This window comes from Bos taurus, chromosome 26, assembly GCF_002263795.3.
Source record: "Bos taurus isolate L1 Dominette 01449 registration number 42190680 breed Hereford chromosome 26, ARS-UCD2.0, whole genome shotgun sequence".
NCBI lineage: Eukaryota > Metazoa > Chordata > Mammalia > Artiodactyla > Bovidae > Bos > Bos taurus.
This window is the reverse complement of record NC_037353.1, coordinates 37,289,840-37,313,557: the sequence shown is the minus strand read 5'-3', so window position 1 is coordinate 37,313,557 and position 23,718 is coordinate 37,289,840. Positions and strand designations below refer to the sequence as shown.

The 23,718-nt window shown below is 39.5% G+C and overlaps 1 protein-coding gene across 4 annotated transcripts in view; it reads left to right on the top strand.

The window, feature by feature from the left end:
* The window catches only part of SHTN1 (shootin 1), a 109,370-nt gene that overhangs the window by 66,635 nt on the left and 19,017 nt on the right, over positions 1-23,718 (top strand). For 2 of the 4 annotated variants that reach the window (XM_003587898.6, XM_059882076.1), the window contains 4 exons: positions 4,236-4,318; positions 11,017-11,126; positions 14,424-14,477; positions 19,879-19,999. In XM_003587898.6, the coding sequence (XP_003587946.2) occupies positions 4,236-4,318; positions 11,017-11,126; positions 14,424-14,477; positions 19,879-19,999 (368 nt within the window). The remainder of the gene's footprint in view (positions 1-4,235; positions 4,319-11,016; positions 11,127-14,423; positions 14,478-19,878; positions 20,000-23,718) is intronic. The other 2 variants (XM_005225770.5, XM_059882077.1) reach the window with 1 other exon arrangement.

Sequence of the window (23,718 nt, the reverse complement as noted above, 5' to 3'; positions counted from 1 at the left end):
TATATTTAGGGTCTTAATACCTGTCAAAGACATCTTGTGGCCTACAGGGTTGTTCTTATAGATATTCCGGTTTCATGTGGATGTTCCAAGCTGAGGAGCTAGACATAAAAAAACTTTTTTTGACACCTCAGTTTTAAACTTTCAGTCCATGTAATTGGGATTTTCTTTTACCTTTTAACCAGAAGATCAAGGAATTTTGAGCTTCTCCAGAATGTTTTTATGTTTTTCTCTCACTAATTTGAAAAGCTACAGTTTGTTATTTAAAAAAATAAAAATACTGAACTAATAAAAACCTTACAGCTCTTATTGTTGTAAACTAGTAATTAAACTAAAAGTATAATTATTTTTAACTCCTTAACCTCATATTTAAACCTTTAATAATGCTGAGTGAGTTACATTCCATTAAAAGAAATTATGTTTAAATTCTTGCAGCAGGAAATCACATATGCTGACAAAAATTTGCTTTTTCTGAGCCAGAGGTCACTTGATGCCAAGGAGCCTGAGCTAAGCACAATACACCCCAGGACATCTTGAGTCAAATTCTGCCTCTTTTGTGGTTCTTCAGTCTACCATCCATGTACATAAGACAACCTACCTGCTGTGTGACAGTTTACCTCCTCATTTTATGCTGTTAACCACTTGTGTGTAATTTATTCTTGATCAAATGAAATTTAAAGTTTTGCTAGAGTTTTACCTTTCATTAACTCATGTGATTTGTTTAATCCGCTCACACAGAGAGTCCATTTATTCATACTTTGTACCTTTGCAGATCCATCTCAATAGAATGAGTAGCATGGTCCTCCCACACGACCATGAAAATGGAACTCTGCCTTTTAAAAAGATTCTCATTAGTTTTCCTTACTGAGTAGGGTATGACATAATCCACTTTAAGCCATTGAAGTAGTTAAGGCAAAATAATTTTTACACGTGATCAATCCAAGAGTCAATTGAAAGAATTTCAGGTATTTTTAAATTCTTTCTCTCCTGGGTCGCTAAAGCTGTAGGAGATATTCTGAATTTGACATTTAAAATAGGAAATTCATCACTTTGATCTTTCGCTAAGGTCTAGAATTTTGAGCTTGATAAGAAAGATCACTTGTGTCTGTGAGGAGAGGGAACTATTAAAAAACGATTATAATCCTACTGTTGGCCTTTAAGTTTTAGTCTATGAAATCTTGAGAGCCCTTCAAATTAAAAGTAAACTATAACCTAAATAGAGCGTTTTCTCAAAGAGCACCCTATGGTTATATTGAGAAATGAAACCAGAATGCCGAGTATGTGTGTCTAAAACAGGAACTCTTGTAAGGCCCATTACAGAAAATTTTTGTTGAATAACATGAATGATTTTTCTTTTAAGATGAATTTAAATAGTATAAGACAAAGACATAATTTCTCAGTAGAAAGAGATTTTTATTTTTTGATAAGGAGTATTTTCTTGTCAAATATATTTGCATGTGTATTGAGTTTCACAAGGTTTTCCAACGTTATTCCTGAGCTGTGTTTTAAGATGATGTAGGTCCTGGATAGAAGTGAAACTGGGAAGAAACGACTAGGGCCTGTGGCTTCTTTGAGGGGCTTTACTGGGCCCTCCACCCCTTCGTCCCACATTCTGCTCATTTGACCAGGAGGACAGTTAGGAGACAGATAAGAGAGGAAGAAAGCATACCTTGGTCATTTTGTAGCAGCCAAATGAAAGGGTAGGCTCATGGGAAAAGAGTAGGGTGTATTGGTGTATAGGGTTATAGGGTTCTCCAGAGAAATAGAAGCAGTGGGGGATGGTGTACATGTGTACATATACATCGTATACATAAAAAGAGAAAGTAGCCTGAGTAATTGGTTCACATGACTGTGGAGGCTGACCAGTCCCAGGATCTGCAGATAAATCAGCAAGCTGGAGACCAAGGAGAGCCTGCAGTGTAGTTTCAGTCTGAAGATCAGCAGGCTGGAGACCCGGGAAGAGGAAGTGTTTCCGTTTTCATGACTTAGAAGGCAAGAGAGAGCAGATGTCCTAGTTTCAACGCAGGAGAAATTTTATCTTACTTAGGGGTGCATGCTGAGTAGCTTCAGTCATGTCTGTCTCTACGACCCTGTGGACCATAGCCCACCAGGCTTCTCTGTCCGTGGGATTCTCCAGGCGTGAATACTGGAGTGGGTTTCAAAATGCCGTCCTTCAGGGGCTCTTCCTGACCAGGGATTGAACCCGCGTCTCTTTTGTCTTCTGCATTGGCAGGCGAGTTCTTTACCACTAGCACCACCTGGGAATTCCCTTTATTTGGGGGAGGCTCACCCTTTTGTTGTATTCAAGCCTTCGACCAACTGACTGGGGCCTGTCCCACATGAGGGAGGACATTCCACTTTACTCAGGCTACCAATTAATTTTTTTTTAAGATTTTAACATATATGAACCATGTTTTAGTCTTTATTGAATTTGTTATAGTATTGTTTCTGCTTTTATGTTCTGGTTTTTTGGCCAAGAGGCATGTGGGATCCCATATACTTGCATTGGAAGGTGAGCTCTTAACCAATGGACCACCAGGGAAGCCCCCAGGCTACCAGTTTAGATGTTACCAGAACCCTCACAGAAACACCCAGAATACAGTTGGGCCATGTATCTGAGTAGGCTTCCCTGGTGGCTCAGATGGTAAAGAATCTGCCTGCAGTGTAGGAGACCCATCTCCCACCCCTGGGTAGGAAGATTCCCTGGAGAAGGGAATGGCTACCCACTCCAGTATTCTTGCCTGGAGAACCTCATGGACAGAGATGCCTGGTGGGCTACAGTCCATTGGGTCACGAAGAGTCGGACACGATTGAGCACGTGCACATGCGTGCGGGCGGACACACACACACACACACACATGCACATCTCTGAGTACCCTATGACCCAGACCAGTTGACTCACAAAATTAACCATCAAAGTGGGTGTGACGAACACTAGAACAATTTCAAGATGAGTATTTCCACCTGGAGCAGTTTTTGCTAGAGATTTGACTGGTCCCAGATGTCTTGTTCTGGTCTTCTTACCTGTCCTGTGAAACCCACGCTGTCTATTTTCTCTTTAGTCTTAGCACCAGCTTGTCGGATAGTTCTTTATAATAGTACAGATGACTTTCTTGTGGACACCGCACCAGTCTTCAACTTGTACTTCCAACGTACAGAACATTTAAAGCTCACACTTTCTCTCATCCACTTAAGTGGTTTACAAGAAAGGACATCTATTCTCATTCATTTATGTAAATATATACAACTGTGCTGAGCAGTACAAATAACTTCTTGCTCTGTAATCTTTTTGTACAGTAATACACATTCCCAAAACTTCCTCTCAGAATCAGAGGTGGGGTGGTTATGGTGTCGTGAGAGATTAAAGGGAGGTCTCGGACTAGTGAGAGGCTCCCAACTAGTGACAGCCTCTGCCTCCATGCAGCCTATCCTGCTTTGGAATGTTAACAAGGAGACCCTGTATTCTCCTGCCTTTTAGTTGACAGAATGGAAAAAAGTAAATTTTACATTATTTCCTTCCTCCCCTTGAGTCCTTTCATTACCTTAAAAGTTTTTTTTTTTTTTTGCCTACGTATATATCCCTAAACTACTTTAAATACTTATCCAGTCTGTTACCTGTTTCTAAATTTTAAATATGGATATTGAAAGATTTTCTGTATCTATTTTACTTTTTAGATGTCTCTGCATCATATTAATAATAATGTTAGCAGCCTCCTTCTTCCAGTAATTGGACGTCTTCCCTGGTGGCTCAGATAGTAAAACGTCTGCCTGCAATGCGGGAGACCCGGGTTGGTTGGGAAGATCCCCTGGAGAAGGAAATGGCAACCCACTCCAGTACTCTTGCCTGGAAAATTCCATGGACCGAGGAGCCTGGTAGGCTCCTAGGTACAGTCCATGGGGTTGCAAAGAGTTGGACACGAGTGAGCGACTTCACTTTCTTTCTTTCACTTTAGCAGCCTCCTTCTTCCAGTAATTAGTTTGGTTTTACACAGGAAAGAGATAGGACATCTTTCTCTTTCTTACAGTGATGAAAAATTTCACAATTTATTAAAAATGTAAGTAGGCTACTTATACTATTATACCACTGTTAAGTAGTAGGCTACTTAAATTCTAGTTCTATATTCAAATACTTAGAGAAGAGTTGGATTTTTAATAATTATTTGGAACCTGTACCTTCTATTTCTTGGCTGTTAAGGCATCTGCTAATCTCCTGTCAATCTTTTTTCTTTCTCCCAAAGATCACTCATGTCCATGATCCGGAAGCGATCCCACTCCAGCAGCGGCGGTGCTAAGAAAGAAAAGGCGGCTCAACCAGAAACAAGTAATTCTAACCCACCCTCCAGGGTTCACTTTTTAAGTTGTTGATGACGTACAGTTTTTCAGCAATAGATGTACTTGTTGAGCTGTTTGACTATGAACAGATTGTTGGGGAGAAATGTGAACTTAACAACTATAAGAATAAGCCAAAGAACAGCCATTGCCTTCCTGTGGCTTACCATCTGGAGCAGATGGACACGTGTCACTGTGATGTGAGGGATGCTGGAAACGTGTTTTCACTAAGGGACGAGGTACTTTGGGGAGTAATTCCAGATGAGGGATTTGGGAAAAGACTTTTTACAGTTGATAGCAAGTGAACAGAGACTTTGTCAAGTATTTGCTATGTACCCTTCAGGGCTGTGTACTGGAGATACAAGATGTAGAGTCACATTTGAGTGGGGGAAGCAGGAAGTAGACCAATAATTACCAATTCAGTATATAATTGTTTAAATACATTTTTGAATCAGTACTGTGGAGGAGTGACTGTTGGTACTGACTTAAGAGGCTATAGAGGTAGACTGCTGGGTGTCAGCAAGTGATGTTTCAGCTGAGTAGTTGTGGATTTAGAAGGTCAAGGTATTTCAGGTAAAGTATAATAGATCACACAGAGGGGCAACAATTCAAAGGTTCGGAGTGGGCAAGGAGCTTGGCGTATTAGGAAACTGAAAAAAAAAAAAGTTGATATTATTAGAACACCGGTGCAAGAGACGTCTGCTAGGTAGGCAGGACCAGATTCTAGAGGCGTGATCAAGATTTTGGTTCTTATTCTAAGGACAGTAGAAGTTTACGTAGGAGTGTAACATGAGATGCATCTTTTATAAAAAAATCACACTGGCTACAGTGAGAGAACAGAGAGAAGACTGCCCAGGAATGACAGTGGATGAAGGGAGACTGCTGCGCTTTTCAGACAAACATCACCTGGGCTGAGATGAGGGTGGTAGCAGAGAGAGAAAGTAATGGAGAAAGTCAGGAGCTGTTCAGGGAAGTAACATTCACAGGACCCTGATTCTTTGGAGAGAGAGATGTTGAGGATAGGGAGAGATGGGAATGGAGAGAGAAGAGCTTTCCTGCTGAGCCAAGGCACCAGGTGGGTAGGTGGTGAGTCAGTGCTCAGAGCCGTGGGTGGTTTGATGTGTGGCCACGTTAAAACAAAAGCTTGAAATGCTAGGGCCGAATCTTGGCCCTTTATGCCTGAGAACCGTAGAACCCAAAGTAAACTCCGCAGTGTTTGCTCAGCTCCCGTTACTTATAGAGCATGGTGGGTTTGCCTGGTTCAGGCCCAGATGAGTGGACACTTCCTGGCTCCCTTTCACTGCCTCTGGGTCTCCTAGCCCCACTCCAGCCATTTTCATACCTCTGCAGTGCAGTGTTCTCAGATCCTGGGTCTAACAAAGTTGTCCTTCATCTTAGCACATTTCTGTGCTGCCCTCTGAGGCAGAATAGAATCTAAAGCCCTGTGGTCTGCTTAGAGGTGGTTTTCTGCCTTTACTGTGTAGCCTCATTTCTCGTAGGGCTTTCCTGGTGGCTCAGGTGGTAAAGAATCCACCTGCAGTGCAGGAGACCCAGTTTCGATCCCTGGGTCAGGATGATCCCCTGGAGAAGGGAGTGGCTACCCACTCCAGTATTCTTGCCTGGAGAATCCCATGGACAGAGGATTCTGGCGGGCTACAGTCCATGGGGTCGCAAAGAGTTGGACGTGACTGAGTGACTAACACTTCACTTTCATTTCTTTTTACATATACCTCACCATATGGCTGGCCCTTGCCTGTAAGTTCCCTGTGTGTTCGTTCCTGTCTTTCCTCATCCCAGAATTGTCCTCCTGCCCTCCCTCTGCCAAGGTGCTGTCCTAATTCCAGGCATATTGCCTGGTGTGTTCCTTGGCTCTTCCTCCTCTTCTCTTATTTATTAGTATTAATAATCCAGAATGAATGGCCCCATTACTGTGTGTTGCTGTGGCAGTTGGCTTCAAATTTTGTTCCCATAAGGATTTAATGTCCCACCCCAAGACTCTGCTCTGATGTTCGAGTTATTTCTACATCTCTCCCCCTGAGCAGATTGCAGACTGTTTGAAGGCTCACTCCTCTCTGCAGCCATCCACAGCTTTCATGCATATTGATTGAATCAAAGTTTAGACTTAGTCTTTTCTTCTTATCAAGCACCTTGCAGCACCATTTAAAGCTGTTTGATTGTATCCGTGGATTGACTTTTTTGGCTTACCTCCTGCAGCCCATTGTAATGCTGCTAAAAGGTAAATTCTGCTTTGCCAGGGCATTGCAGGATTTAGAAGTCCTGACTTCTGTGATCTGCAGGGCAGCCATGCTCTTGGATTACTGATTACTGGCTGTAAATCTTCCCTGACACTTGTAATTAAGATTAAAATTTTGTTTGTTTCAATCTCATTTTGGGAAAACTGGTTAAGTCTTACAGGGTCAGGAAAGCAGTCAGAATAAAATAAATTCCCCTTCTCAATAAATTGAATATTACCTTATCAAATTAGCAGATCAAACCAGTCAATCGTAAAGGAAATCAGTTCTGAATATTCATTGGAAGGACTGATGCTGAAGCTGAAGCTTTAATACTTTGGCCACCTGATGTGAAGAACTGACTCATTAGAAAAGACCCTGATGCTGGGAAAGATTGAAAGCAGGAGGAGAAGGGGACGACAGAGGAGGAGATGGTGGGATGGCATCCCCAACTTGATGGACATGAGTTTGAGCAAGCTCCAGGAGTTGGTGATGGACAGGGAAGCCTGGCATGCTGCAGCCCATGGGGTCGAAAAGAGTCAGACATGACTGAGTGACTGAACTGAACTGATGAACCTCAGCAGCACCCTTAAATTTAAAATAAATGTGTTCTGAAACTTACTAACTCCGAGTATTAGAAACCATGCAGTTTTCCTTAAGCAAATGATATTTCATTTACAATTTGTGAAATATGGCAGCATTTTCTCCCTCATCCTTGAGCTATTGACTTGTTACTTAGGGAATCTAAGTAATTACTTAGACATCTAAGGCATTGCTTAGGAGACTTTTAGACTGGAGCCATCCTAAAATCATACTGCCTTAATGATAGGTACCATATCCATACTTTGTCTGGCAAGGTAGTTGTCTATAGTGTCTTGTTAATCATTTGCACCAAAAATTGTCATTGAATGGACAGTGATTAAATGCATGATGAATGGATGTAGAGCATCACACATCGGGGTCAGCTGAGACACTTTGGAGTTTGCATTTATAACGTAGGAACCAGCCCTGCTGTCACATGTTTTCCTGGATTAGCGTCATATTATGGCTTTTACTATACGGTTGGTCTGCTTTTCAATTTTGGAATGGAGAAGTGTTTCTTGCTAGGTTATGACCCTTAAAAAGCTTGATTGTAGGAAAGGCCTGTGAAATATTTTAGAAGTAGTCATAAGATCTCAATACAAGAAAACATTACATACTTTGCAGTTAATAACTCTAATTTTGATAAGAGTGCATTTATTGAACAGGTTATGAGATTTGAGAGGTATGCTTGCTCTTTATCATATTTGATATTTAGGTCACTTAATTTGTTGATATTGTCTGACCTCAGTTTGCTAATCTGTAGAATGGGAATAATAGTTTCTATTTCATGGGATTGTTCTGAGAATTACGAGTCTCACCACAGGTAAAGTATTTAGAGTAGCGCCCAGAACACAGAAAATACTCAACATGTTAAGTAGAAAAATACAGACATGGTACCAACCACCATGAAGGGCAGAAGTCCTCATTTGGCAGACTCTTGTGATCACTGTCATTAAGGAAATTTTCTTAACTTTATGATCTTAGGTCAAATCCAAACTTATTCAACCATGACGTGTTCTTTAGAAAATTTGTACCTCATGATGACATAAGATTTTTTACATGCCTTAAAAAACATGTTATCGAAAGAGAAAAGTGGACTGGTGAAATTTAGAAATTCATTTTAGTTTCCTCTAGGCAGTAACAAAAGGTTTTACTGAGTAATAACATAGGGGTTTTGTCTGTGAGTCTTTTTTTGTGTGTGAAGAACTAACTTATTTTTCAAGTGGGTCTTAAAATTTAAGCCTCAATTAATTACATGTAGCTTTCTGATCCAAGACTGACCTTGAAGCACTAACTCAAAGAACATTTGATTTTATTTTCCTGTGGCAGTTCAATAACATTACACCCCTTGTCTTCGTTTGTCCCTTTTCTTTAATCTCCAGTATCCTGCATATTTCTATTGTCCCCCTGATTACATGCTTTTGTGAGACAATTACCAACTGCGTGACTGCAGAAAAGAATTACAAAACATACCATGAGCTCTCTGTAGGTGATTCTTGCAGATTTATTAGAACTGCTTAATAGTTCAGGAGTTCGTGTAGATTGCTTTTTGCTAGTTCAAAAACAGGGTTGGTGAGAGAGAGAGTTTGTGTAGCTAACCAAGCCTTGAATTGTGCCTGAGTAGAGAATCTGATCAGAATGATTTCTTTTCCTTAAGACCAATTAAGCCTTTACATTTGAAAAAGACTGAGACATTAAAGCCTGGTTTATCATCTGTACACAATGCAGATAGTGGCACTTCTCTGAATTATCACTATGATTCTGGCAAGCAAAAATAAGAAACTACTTTAAATTCCTGCTATGTTAGATGCTGCAGCAGATCTGAATGGTGTTGACCATAATTCTCCATCTGTCTGCCTTAATTAGTTTTTGTATGGTGCATTTAATTGGGTTTCAATCATTCCTTACAGAGTGCTAATCTGTTTGTAGGCGGTGTTCCCGTTGCCATGCGGCTCTTCCCAAGTCTTACTCAAAATGGCAGCCTTTCTGAAAATCAAATGTTTTTTGAAGATTTTTTTTTTTTTTAATTCCCAGGAATAAATTCCATACCCACATCAGGTGCTTGAATGACAGATCTGGGTCTTACTTCCTCTCATTCTGAAAAGGGTCAGCAAAAGCACTGTGTGATGTGCAGCAGGTATTTAGATATTGAATGAGGGAGTTGGTAAATGAGTGAGTGAATGAATGAATCTCTATTCATAGTAACTTTCTTGTCTGTCCCCTTGTTGATGTTCGTGAGCCATCAGCAGAGGTGGCCCTAGAATATACTGCTTAAGGGCACATAGTTGATCCATCACAGCTTTGTTATCCATCTGTTGGTGGATGTGGTCTCACTTTGGTGCCATGTCTCCCATGTCTGGCAAAAGATACTTTTTTGACTTCTAGTACTGTAAAATGCTGTTTGGATACTGAGAAATTTGAATTCCCAGCTTTTCAGTGGCTTATGAGGGTGCCCAAACACTATTTGAAATCAGGACTGTGTGAGAATACCTAGGTTATGTGGTGGATGTAGCAGTGATCCAATCACTGTGATACTGCAGAATAGAGGCTGATGGATCCTTCTGCATTCTCTGTGTTGCTCCCACCCCCCTCTTCCCCAGCATGGATAAGAGTAGCTCCTCTGAGTTAGAGTGAAGTCTGCCATGTAGCAGTAAAAGAAGCCATGATTTAGGCCTCCCTAGCACAAAGCCTGACACCACTGTGAATTAGCTGAGGGATATATAAGTAATTGTGATTGCCTACATTTAGAAGCCATCCTTTTGAGGTGTAATTATTTCTGCTCAGATAGTAAAACTATGGATAGCCATTTGAAGCCTGAACTTTTAGCAAGTCCGTCAATAGGTAGATACTTGCTGAGTGTCCTCCATGTGACCGCCCCACAGTGTGGAGTCCATTAAAGTTGCTAATTGGAGGGTCTTTGTGAGATATTTAAACTTAAATGTAGTGGATGCAGTGATTTAGCTGCAGATAAACACAAAATCTAGAGCTGCATAAATAGTGATAAGTGTTCCAAAATGATTCAGTGCTTTTGGTCAAGCTGTCCTGCAAGACACAAATTTCACTATTCTGACCAACAAGTCTTAGTTGATCTCAGTTGTATTTATCTATTTGATACATTTTCCCACAGCTTTATTGTTTTTGCAGCAAAAGAGTATAAAGATTAAACTATAGACCCTGAATTATTTTTATCAAATTTAATTACTTAATCGCAGTCATTTCTGTATGTATGTTTTCTTTCAACATTGACAGTTTTAAAAGACTTGAAAAGGTTTGCTTAAGTGTTTCCTTCCCATGTGATTCCTAAACAAAAGATGATAATTTAAAAATAGATTTTATCTATTTGCTGCTCATCTTCTGACTGTGGATTTCTTCTAACAGGTAAAAAGATCTCTTTGATTTTTTATTTTCTAATGGGCTTTTCGATGACTATTCCTGCTTTGGGCTAATTTCTTTTACATAGGTTATACCACAAATTACAAAAATATCTCTGAGGCAAAGGTGAATGATTATTTGGAGTTAGGTACAAAATTGGATTTTTGAAGACCTGGAGAGATCCGGATCTATTATTATGTTGACAAACGGAACAAACTCTATTTTGTTTAACGTAGATGAGCCAATATTGATTTCCAGGCTAAAAATTAGACCTTAAGTTTTATATCTCTTATTTCTCAAAGCAAACCTCTTATTAAAAGGTTTTTTATTGAAAAAATACTGCTACCTGGGAGCTGTTAACCTTGGTAAATTATTGGTGTTTTGTGACTCTGTCTGAAAAATGACTGTGGTTAATTACATAGTGCGATCTTTCCAAGTCACCAGAAGCAGGAAGTAGTCGTTTGCTTGTAACATAAGATGATTTACGTGTATGTTTTTTGAATAGCTGAAGAAGTCACAGACCTGAAGCGGCAAGCAGTTGAAGAGATGATGGACAGAATTAAAAAGGGAGTTCATCTCAGACCGGTTAATCAGACAGCTAGGCCCAATGCAAAGGTATGGAATGACTAGATGCTTTTCCCCCTTGATGTTTCTTTTTTCAAATGTAAAATTTGATGAAAGCTGCATCAGAATTGACTGTCAAATCTGAGGTTAAGGATAATGTGTCATAAAAACACTTGCTTCCATGAAAGCACATTTCAGGAGGACTCTGTTTGACTCATGGTAAACCTGGGACACTCCAGGAAGTATGGGTTTGGCCAGAAAGTTCGTTTGGATTTCCTATAAGCTCTTATGGGAAACCCAGATGAACTTTTGGCCAACCCCAAGTCCTGTGATTGCAGGGTGCTGCTGTCTACTTGAAAGAGACAGTGTAATACAACAAATATTTACTGAGTATCTGCTATGCGCCAGGTACTATCTTAGGCACTGGGAATAAAGCAGTGAACAAGAGACAAAGATTCTTGCCTTCCTGGGGCTTCTTTTCAGTGTGTTGAGGATAAAAATATCAGAACAGATCTCAGGCAGCTTTTGGAAAATAGGTTTATAAGATTGTCCTCATTAATTTCACAAACCCACTTCAGGTCACTTCAAGGAGAAACTCATTATATATCTATATATTCTAAACTAGACCACAGTGAGCTCCAGGACTGTGCAAGCACCCAGCGTCTAATGCAGAACTTTTCCCGTCCCCTGTATGTCTGTCCTTTTAAATAGACCCAATCATAGAGCTTTTGACATTTTTCTTGAAAAATGTTTTTTCTTTCCTCACCCAAATAAGGTATTAGCAAAGTTCTCTTTCCTCTTCCTCTTCTTTTAAACCAAACTTTATGGTTCTTTCTCACTCTCAAGGATGCCCCCTCTTCAGCTGCTTCAGTGTTCTCGAGTGTCATGACTGTTCATTAGAAATTCTGCTGGGCTTTTAAAGTTGCCTCTTTGTCACCAGCAGACAAGATCGCTGGGCAAGGCAGAAATAGCCATGGTGTGGGCGGTCCACGGAGAGGAGGCTGGGCAGAGGGAATGAATATTTCATTCCAAGAGAGGATTTACATCTAGTGCAGCTTCAGCTAGCTATGGAGAATAATTCAGTCCTACGCTAGTGCTCTGAAAGCAGACAGAATGTGCATCTTGACGAGAAGCTGAGTGTGTAAGCACCCAGCACCAGTGTCTAGTGAGTGAAGAACACTGTTGATGGAGTTGGGTACTTGCCTGTGAGTCACCCAGCTTCCCAGGCTGCTTCTCCATAGAATACCATCTGTGACTCACACAGTTGTCATCAGGGTCAAATGGAATAAAATGTGAAAACACTTTAAAATGCAGCGTCTAAGTAGAACCTTAGAAAGAGAATGCATTTTTATGGCTTTCGTGTCACAACTATTTAGGAAAGAATAGCAAAACCAAATTATTACTAGAGGAAAAATGCAGTGTCATAAAAGAAACAAAATTAGAAAGAAAAATGTTGAAAACTTCTTAAATCGTAAGCAATCAGTGTTCTGTATATACTTTCATTTTCAGAATATCACTGTGTCCTTTTTCTTTCATGCTGTGGCTCTTTCAACAGTTACACATTATTTAATGTCAATTCAAAGTCTGGACAACACCTGAACAAGGATCATGGGACTTTTTTTTTTTGCTGGTAATCATTAAACTATGTAGATACAGTGCCAAATGACCTGTCAGTAGCCTTTGAAACAAATGGTCACCGCATGCGGCAGTCCACACTTCTTGCCCCAGTACCGTCAGTACCTTCCTGATATGTCCCCGGTTGTGAGAGTATGCAGTCCAAGCTTTAAAAAGCTTGTGCAGTCAGAGGGCACCTTGAGTGGCGCAGCAGCATCTTTGAATATGCCTGTAGCCAGGGCATTTGTTCAAAAGTCGTAACTGCTCACCAAACAGCTTACCTGCAAGTCAGGCCTGCCTTGAGGGTACTCATTTAACTGCATATTACTGAATTCCTTGATGCTGCTGGTGGTGCTGGTGTGGTTAAAATTAGCATCTTAGAGCTTTTGACTGGCACCCATGGCATGTATATGTCACAGGAAACTAAGGCTCCGAAAATCGGATGCCTTAGTCTAATTTGTACATGAGCAGCAAACCCCCCTCTCTTTCTCTCTCTCACTTTTTCTGACTGTACAATTTTAAAAAATTGGAATAGGATCTTATTCTTTTATTACCTTTTGAGAGGAAAGGATTATAGGTTGCAATGAATCACCTCCCATTTCTTGATGCAAGATTAGCCTGGCCTCTTTTCTAGGAATGAGAGGCCTGAGGGATTCCTTTCACCGTGACTTGCAGGTTTTCTCTTTACCTCTATCCTTTGTGAAGGGAAGTGGTATGAGGAAAATCAAAGATTTTTTTTTTTTTTCCCAGTCTTTTCATTTAGGGCCTCATGCCAAATTTTTCTTCTGTTAAATCAGTTGAGCGGTCCATAGAAACTGTTAGGTGTGGCGGGGCAGGCAAGTGTTACCCAGAACTTCATTTCAAATGATTTTGTTCAGGGTGTCGCCAGATGAGAGCTGGACTTGTCATCAAGACACCTGCCTCAAATACAGAATTCCTCAAGGTGAAACTTTCCTCATAAATAAGATGAAGTGGGGACTTCCCTGGTGGTCCGTGGCTAAGACTCCACACTTCCAATGCAGGGGGCCTGGGATCGATCCCTGGCCGGGGAACTAGATCCCACATGCTACAGCTAAGACCTGGCACAGCCAAATAAATAAACAAATTAATATTTTTTAAAAAAAGATGAAGTGCTTGGACTACACACCCTCTGAGGTCTTTTACTGCTTTGAGAGCCAGTGATGCTAACGTTCTCCTATAATCTGGGTTCTTTGCTAATCCCTGTTATGAAATTCATGAGACGAGACCTCCCAGGCCTCTGTGAGCTGGCCTTTGGCTGGAGCTGATGGAGCTGAGCGAGGTTTTCTGCCCTGTCGCTTGCTTTCTGCTCTGCACTGCTGCTTTCCTGGTCCTCACTTGCTGGCTCAAGTCCAGCAATGAGAGTGGAGAAAAGTTTGTTGTAAAATGTTCTGAATCATTTGGAATTAAATCTTTGAAATTTAATGTTTACCAGATCTTTTCTATATATGATGAGAGCAAGAAGTAATAAAACAGGTAGACTGATGGTGGCTCGAGTCCTTTTGCTTTGACTAACGCCTCTAATTTTCTGTTTAACTGCGCCCTTGGGAGCACTAACATGTCTAATATTTTTTTCCTAACTGTTAGACATCGACCTAATTATTAAAACACATAGTCAATATAATATAAGTTACCAACACTTTGCCATGTAAAAATCTTTGTTTGGTATTTTAAAACCGAATTACTCAGTTGTTTTTCTTCTTTTTAAAATTGTAGCCGGAATCTGCAAAAGGCTCTGAAAGTGCCGTGAATGAACTAAAAGGAATGCTGGTAAGAATAGATCTCAGCTTTTTACTTAGTTAATGGGAAAATGGAAGAATATTTTTAAACTGTATTGATAAATAATTGGTTTTGATATATTTTAGTTCCGTTTACAATAAGCCTCATTACTTGTGATAGTTTACTTGATTGTGCTGTGGACTCCTGCATCGGGTGTGTTAATAATGTGTCAGTACTCCGCTGTTTCTGTTCTAAAAGGATGGGTACACTTTCCCCCAAATCACTGTCTCCTGTTCTTGTCCTCCAATCCTTGCATTGCAGCATGAAGATAAAGTGTCTGGCCAGATGTGAGAATCAGCAGATGCTTATTGATACCAGAAATATAGTATATATATTATAAATATAGTAGATAGATATAAATATAGTAGATAATCTTATAAGTAAATCTCTATCTAGATTATAGATTTATTTATAAGTAAATCTACAATAAATATAGTAGATAATAACAGTATATTGTATAGTAGTATCTCACATGAATGGTGCTTAACTTTGGAGACTGAAAGCAGAATTCTTGGCACCTAAATATAAATCTGAGCTTCTACCCAAATGTGTTAGCATCAGAGTCACAGTTTGCTTTCCTCACAGTTTAAAAAAAGTCATTTGATCATAAATTGGAGAATAAAAGAAAAGTTCCTTTCTTTATGTTACTAATTTCATTCTCTGAAAGTAATTCACATCCATTGGAGAACATGCTTACTGCCCATCTCTAGTCATATTTCTTCTTTCCAGAGTCTGAGCTTTTGCCAACAGAATAAATGACTACTGTCCTGTCCAACAGTTTCTGTCAGAGACAAACGCCTCACTTAGAAAATGTTTCAGATGCTAAGAGCTCTATTCTCAGATCCCGTTACAGTCTCAATACCAGTTATTATGCACAGTAAGTCAGCAAACATGGGGGCGGAGGTACAGAGCTAATATTCCCATGTTTGTTGTTACTGCGCTAATTATGCATTGCATGCAGACATCCACATAATTGTGGTAAACAAAATTATTTTCATCAAGCACGAAACAGTAGACTTAACCCAGAACGGCTTAATTAGTTTGCTGTAGTTTTTAGGTGAGTGGAATTAGTACTCATGAGAGGTGTGCAACACTGGCTAACCGTGGTGGCCTCCCTACAGAATAAAGTATTAAAATCTTTGGAAAAAATAGGTGGTTATTATCTAATGGTTTCTTTGGTGGGAAAATGTTGTTATCCAGTGTTCTGGTAAGGAGGCTGCCCTGTGATGGTCTTCTTGTTGTCTCTACATGACACTGTAAATTCCTGTTCGTAAAGACGCCCTCGGGGCGTTCTGAGGTTCTGGGTTTTTAGTTCTGATCCTCAGTGAAAAGGTAAACTGCACTCAGTTTGTTGTTAAAATTAGGTTTATTTGAAAAAATCAGTCATCGACATGAGACACGTAGTATTTGATCACCCAAGATATCCCACTTCCTGATAATGCTGGATGGTAGCAAGTTTACTGAATCACAGCATTGCTTTTATTTTTTTACTTTTTGCATTTTTTAAAAAAATTTTATTTTATTTTTAAACTTTACATAATTGTATTAGTTTTGCCAAATATCAAAATGAATCCACCACAGGTAACGTCATGTTCACTAGACACTCATACTCACTATGGTTTTGTGCCACTTCAAGGAGAGAAATTCATGAACAGATTTTTGTGGAATAATTTGCAAAGTATAAAAACTGTCAAAACATCTTTCTTTTCTGCAGGTTGCCCCCATCCTCTTTTGCCCTGGATTTATCATTAGATTTCCCTTCCTTACGTGGTATTAATGTGTATCACTAACAGCTGTTATTCTTTTCCTTACATTTTTAAGAAGTGGAACTCAAGATGCCCTCCCCTACTTTCCTCTGCCCAAATGGCAACTTTGCACTACCACTATATAAGTTGCCTTTGAGGGCTGATGGATCACTTGGAGCTCCTAGTCACCTTCAGCCAAGACACCATACAACTTCTTTTAGGTCAGAAATGAAGCCCCCCCACCCCCCCATCAGATGGGGCTCTAATGGTGCTTCCTGCTGGAGTTCAGACTATTAGGAGTTAGTACCAAGCAAAGCACATGCCACCAACCTCACAGTTGTGGCATGTGAGAAACAAACATGAAAAGAACATGAAAAGTCTGCTGAATGTGCACTGAAGTGGAAAATGAGCACAGGGACCAAGAGATACCAAGAAACCAGGAAGGGCTGGGTTCAGTTCTGTTCCTGAACAGAAACCAGGAATGAGCTCAGTGTGCAGGTGTTTTTGCTGAAATGAAAGTGACCCGAGTTGTAAGCCTTCCGCTGAAACTTAGCACATGGGTAGAAAACATATCTCATGTTTTGGGGAGTTGGAAAATCTCACTCTTTTGTACACTTTTCAGGTCAACTTTTAAAAGTCTCAGTGTTGACTGAACTTACTTTTCCAAGTCTATTTGCGCTTAATTTTTAAAGTTGTATAGTCTGTGGATAGAAATATATACAGTTCACTTCTCATAGTCACACAAGGGTTTTGGAAATCTCTGGAGCCACCCCAGCCATTTAAAAGCCACTCTTAAGTGAAAATGATGATTTCCAAAGAATGATTCAGTAGAAATTAATCTGAAAGTCTCCTCTCAAGTTCAGTTGCCTCAAAATCAAAGAGACAAAACCAGCTTTTTAAAAATTCTTTTAGGTCTTTTTGAACTTTATGAGTTTTTGTCAAATTACTCCCTGACAATTAGTTTTTTCAGTTTTATGAACATTTAACTAACATGAAGATTAACAATTTATTGACCAGAGACATTTCAGTATTCACTTACATAACAAATCACTGGCCACTGGCATTAATTTTTGCAAAATCTCCCAGTCAGTAATATGTTAAAACTGGTAAATGATGAAAGTGGCTTGAAGTAGAAACAGAGTACTGTTCTAGAAACTAGAAAGGCCAAGGTCAAGGTTCAGCCCTATTAGCCACTTACTGTGGGACCTGGCCCCAAACTCCTAGGGATTCTCTTCTCTGTGAAGTGAAGGAATTGTATGTACCACATGGTAATTTCTGATTCTCTAATTTTATGATTATAATATAAATAGATAATTAAGACAATCTCAATACTTTATTAGCTGAGGTCCTGGATCATGTCGGTTGAGATCAGTGCAGAAACCTTTCCTCCAGAATTGCCTCCATATTTAAAGTTTGCTCCGATATTAACTGAATCAACCATCTCAGTCAGTGAATGGAGAAAGAAGTTGGGAATTCAGGGATTAGAACTTGGAAAATGGATTCCTTCAAGTATCAGGTGTGATGAGAGGGTATCTCGCCACAGTCAGGAGTTTGGGGAAATAATGCTTTTATCCAAACAAAAATAGAGAATATTGTGAAAGATAAATTCTTCAATAAAAGATGTCCCTGGACGGTGTATGGGTATGTACATGTACATACACATATACACAGACACATTATTTTTTCTTGAATTAACTCCAGCCATTGGAAATAGCATGCAGAATGTCCTTGATATTCAAATAATTTGAATATCAAATTGAGTATCACTCAATAGTTTTATGAGTGATTTTAATAGTAATGGCCATGAGTTTTTCTGTTTACAAATGGTACAACTTTTTAAAAATTTTCAGCACAAATGATTTGGGAATATTTTTTCTAATACATTAAAAAAATGTTATCTAAGTTGGTTTTAGTTCTGTTTTCATTACCTTATCAGTGTCAATCCTGCCTTACTGTATAACTCTTTGATGAGTGGGTATATATCCTCATTAACTGTTAAATAAAATTATCTGATTTTTTAAAATTATAAAATAATTATAGTGTTACATGTAATACGATTTTCCTTTAATGTATTTTGTGAATTTTTGCAATAAATCAAGAGGAGAAAGAGGTTCTCCCAGAGGGAAAATGTTGGATGCCTGATTAAAATGTGAGCCTTCTGTATTTTACACATGGGTTTTGGTTAGCTAGCCAGCAGCAGAAGACTGTAGTCTCCTAATCATATCAGGCAATTTCCCCGTGACAACAGACTGCTTTTCTGTCACTTTGTGCTGTTGGGTGGAGAAAAACACCTTTGTAAATAAAACAGCATAGTAAATAACCTATATCATGTGAGATTTGCAACTACCTAATTTTACAAGCTACTTTTTTTGTTTTATAGGCTAAAGAAGAAACATGAGTTACCATTTTAGCCAGTAGGATTCTTAGAATCCTTCAGGAAGTTGGCAGGGGGCAGGGAGCAGGATTAAGGCAAACCCACAGTGAGCTGAGATGACAAAGGCTGGCCTATTTATTAGCCTTGGTGGACAAAGGCTGCCTTCCAACTCTGCCATGAAGTCTGGAAAGTTATACCTGACTTGAGGTTCTGATTTTCTCTGATCAGAAGATTGTGGTTCAACTGGGGTTTTTGTTTTGTTTTGTTTTGTTTTTTTAAATCCCTGTTCCTCGACAAGCCTGTGGCACAGCTGAGGAGGGCTATTTCAAAGAAATGGCATTTCTTAGAAAAGAAAATGGACCACTTTTAATGGTGGATGCTCAATCCTTATCCCTTAAATCTGAGAAGTGCATCACCCAGTGTTCTGTACAAACACTTGACCAGTAACGGAGCCAGAAAACCATAGCTGTCCCTCCAAAACATACTTCCTGGAGGAGCCAGGGCCGGGAAGCACTCCCTGGGTCTCTCTCAGTCCTCTTGAAAGTCAGCATTGCTTTCAGCAGGAGCCCAGCTCTATGGTGTCCTTGTCTTGTTTTGCCTTCAGCGTCTTCTGGGTCCTAACTCCTGCATTCCCTGCCTCCCCCGTTCAGCAGTGTGGCATGGCGGTGCCGGCCCTTCCTTGCCTCCCTGTATGATTATAACCTTTGCTCTTGCACGATGAAGTCGTGGTGTGTTCAGTGCAGCACTTCCTTGGGTAAGCCACCGGAGAGCACTTTGTGCCTCCTTTGGCAGCGCGACACCAGTGTCACCAGGTGTGCAGCCAGGGTCATTCTCTCTGAAGAATCAGCCACATATTTCAGTGCCGCAAGGATATGGGTTCAGTAACTCGTGGCTGCCATATCAAGATAACCTTCTCAGGTGAGTTCAGTATATCCGTTCTCTTCTCCACGTGGTCGATCAACACACATCAGAATCTTAATCATCAATGTGCAAGTACCTTCCCAGCACTGAATTTCATATAGTTAGCCCATCGAGAGGTGTTCTTGTGCCGTTCTTTTGATATGAAAGCTCGACATCTTACATCATCAGTAGTGTCTTCTTAAATGATCCAACACTGTGTTGTTAAAGATGTGTGCATTAAAAATACATACAGAGCAAATTCATTTTTAGTTCCTAATTCCATTCAAATTCTGGTAATGTTTTGACTTTTATATTCTTTTGTGTATTGTAATAAGACATTAACCTTTTTGTTTTTGTTTTGTTTTCACTTTAGGGGACACTTAACAAATCCACTAGTTCAAGAAGCTTAAAATCCCTTCACATTGAAAACAGTGAAACTGAGTTAGAAAGGATTTTGCGTCGCAGAAAGTTGACAACAGAAGCAGATAGCAGTAGTAAGCTGGTTTGAATTCTCCACAGTTCTACTCTTCCTCTCTTAAGCATCTTCCTTTCAGTCTCTTTTTAACATAAAATGATCTTTCTAAAATTATTATTAAAATTTTTTTGATGTGAATGAGAAGTATTGGATGGGCAAAGGTACTTAGGGATATCTCATAAGAGCTCTTATGTATTTTTATTTATTGGCATGTTTGTTTAGTTATTTGTAGGGAATCAGGGTCTTCTGGATCTGCTTTGCTGAATGCAGGATGCCCTGTGGTTAAAAACTTTCAGGCGGGGCTTTGGTAACAATGTTTAGGGAAGGGTACCTAACCAGAGGGCATGAGTTTAATTCACTGCTTGTCCTACAAGCAAATTGCTCAACCTCTCTCAGTTTCTTCATCTATAAAATGAGAATAATAAAAGCACTACCTCATAGACTTATTTCAAGGATCAAGCCATTATGTTTCAATATGTATAAACAGTGCTGAGCACAATGCCTGGGACAAAGCACATAATAACTAGTAATAATAGTAGTAATTACAAATCAGTTACCAATGTAGAGAGAGCGTCTTTATTTTTCATATCCATTTAGGTTATTGCCTCTGCCTGTGAACCAGTGAGCAAGTCCAGCTCTGTCACCCACTGTAAATGACCATCTGAGCATCTTGAGATCACAGTTTGCATTGCTGTCATGACACAGGTGTATTAGACTTCATCGTGTGTTCCAGAACTCACTTTGTATGTCTGCAGTTTTTTTTCCATCAGCTTGGTCATGGGAAGTAGCAGGAACCTGTGTGAGGTTTTCCCCCTTGTTGCCAGGAGGCTAGTTTTGAAAAACCACCGTAAACTAATATTAACAGTGACCATAGCTAAAGGACTGACTCTTTTAGACTGTGTTAAATCAACTGCAATTAGTCTATCACAACAGTTTATATTTGCATTGCCATCATGTCTATCAGGTTTAAATTGCTAGAATATTAAGGATTTGGGGTTTTGATAATCAAGCTCTAGTTTGCATATAGAAAGTGAAAGTGAAAGTCGCTCAGTTGTGTCCAACTCTTGGCAACCCCATGGACTGTACAGTCCATGGAATTCTCCAGGCCAGAATACAAGAGTGGGTAGCTTTTCCCTTCTCCAGGGGATCTTCCCCACCCAAGGATCAAACCCAGGTCTCCCTCACTGCAGGCAGATTCTTTACCAGCTGAGCCACAAGGGAAGCCCAGTTTGCATATAGGGATTTACTCAATTGAGTAAATTGGTTCCTTGAACCAGAAGCAGCATAAAACCAGCCAAAACTTTTTTTTTTTTTTTAAATAAAAAAGTGAAGCCTTTGTGTCCTCCTTAGAAAAAATCAGCCGTCCAGTTTTTAGTTTGAACTAGAAATTCTGTTAATATCCTATAAGAATTAACAACCCCCACCCCTAGAAAGAATAACCACCTCTCAGGAAAAATAAAGGATACCATAGAAGAGTTTTTGTCTTGATGTGTGCTTTACAAGCTTTTACCAGCCTCCACAATGAACTGTTACTCATTTGCAACTTAATCAGTGCTATGACTTTTCCAACATTTCATCCTGAAAGTATTCGTGTAGTCGTCATTCATAGTCTTCACTCATTTTTGGGACTTTGTGAATGCCATTTTAGTGCTCTGTCATTTACATTTTTTATTTTGCCACTGACCTTTATGTTCCTCCAGAAACATTCTTCACTCTTTTGGTCAAACACGTAGCACTCGCTATTTCAGAGTTAGTTTTCCACGGGAGAAATGAGGAAACATTTTCATTTTAGTCAGTATGGAAAGCTGAATATTTCAAATGTGGAGAAAGCTAGGAACATATTTTATAGGCATAGTGAGAATCTTTCATTTTATTGATTATATTCCACCAGCATACAGATATTCAAGGTATCATTTGAGGCAAGTTATAATAGGAGATTCAGTAGAATCATTAACATTTAGATAGAGAAATAAGAACTGTGTAATTGGCAGGGTAGAGAGGAAACATACTAAAGGGAGTGGCTTGTAGGTGAGCAGAAATATTCTTTCAAGTAGCCAAAGCAAAAAAAAAAAAAAAAAAAACTAGAGGAATCAAACTTCAATCTCTATCACCTAGTAAAAGAAATCATACCATTTTTTTTTAAACATAGTTCAGATGTTTTCAAAGGATCAAGCTGGCAGAGGTATTTACTATGTAAATCTTTTTATAAAGGTCATGGAATGAGAAAGTGAAATTCCAGGGGAACAAATAAGGAGCTGAAGTAGCCCAGCTTCGTGGTGGGAGCAGATTACAAAGATGAGTTTGATAAGTTTGTTCCTCGGGTGCATTTGAGTCTCTGAGGTTTTTTTCCTTCTGCACACAAAGGCTTATGGGAAGGCTAAAGGTGAGGTCACAGAATGGAGAGAAGAAGCATCCTGAGAGGCAGAGGCCGCCTGAGGTTGGCAGGACTCCTATCTCAGGTTTGTCAATCTCTCTCCCAACAGCCAGAGAAGCACCTCTTCCTTTAGACTTTTTTTTAATGGAGTTAATTGGTACTCCCTTGATTTACCTAGATTTGTGGCCTACTAAATGGACATTTCAAAGAGCTCCAAGTGCCCCTCAGAAAATACTTGGACAGCTTAAACAGGATGCAATAATAATGATAATATTAAACATCATCATCATCTTAAACATTAAGCATTTTTCTTCATATTTTTCTTTTGTATGTAACGAAAATACGAGTTCTGGCTCAGCTCAACCATTCTCCCCACTTTTTAATTGGCTTAGTTGCAGAACAAGCAGCAGGCATTGGTGTATATTCAAAAACTAGATCTTGCTTTTCTATAAGGACAGATTGTTTAAAGCTACTGGGTGTTGCAGTCAGCAGTTACCCAAGAGCAGAATAGAGCTTCTCTAAAGCAAATCTGAGCTCACCTTTAGATGTTACACTTCTGGATTCTTTGGAATGGACTTTTTTTTTTTTCTTTTTGGACTTTCTTGATCTTTCTGCCCTTTTCTCTTTACTCCCTCATTGCCATGCAACATGAGGCTTGCCACAGGCAGGAGAGAAAGGCCTTTTGACCCAGAATATTCTATAATACCACAAATTTGTCTGCTTCGATGATATAGAAGAAATCGATGAGAAAGGCAGACAGTGATGCTCTGTGAGCTGAGGCTTTCCACCAGACCAGGGGGGATTAAGTCTAAAGGAGCTGCAGTCACAGAATGGCTGAACAATTTTCTAGCCTCTCTTACACAAGTTTTTCAAATTAGAACTTCATTTTTGGAGTTCATATGTTATACTGCTATAATACGTGACACATTTATATGCAAATAGAAGAATAAATTTCCAGACCTTAATATTAGTGATCAAGGATTAGGTAACATTTTGGATTGTACCACCAGTACTTTTCCATTTTAGGAGACGATCTGACATTGTTTAAGGATAAAGAGACTCCCAAGTTTTGTTTTCTTCTTAGTGGCACCTTTCACGTTTGTTCTTTAGCTTAATTTTTTAGAAGTTCTAATTTTATTTGTACCATTGTGACATTTTATAAATTATTTTGTTTTAAAAGAGTACCTAAGGATTCCTTCTGAAGTTTCAGGAAAGACATATTAGATCTTGCTTTGAAAAAGCTGTCTAGGATAGCAAGCATCTTCCTAACAGAAGACAGAAAAAAGTAATGATGGAGTTTAGCTTCAGTGCCAGCAGTTTCAGAGTGATATGCCAATAATTGTAGTAAGCCCTATTACAGTTTT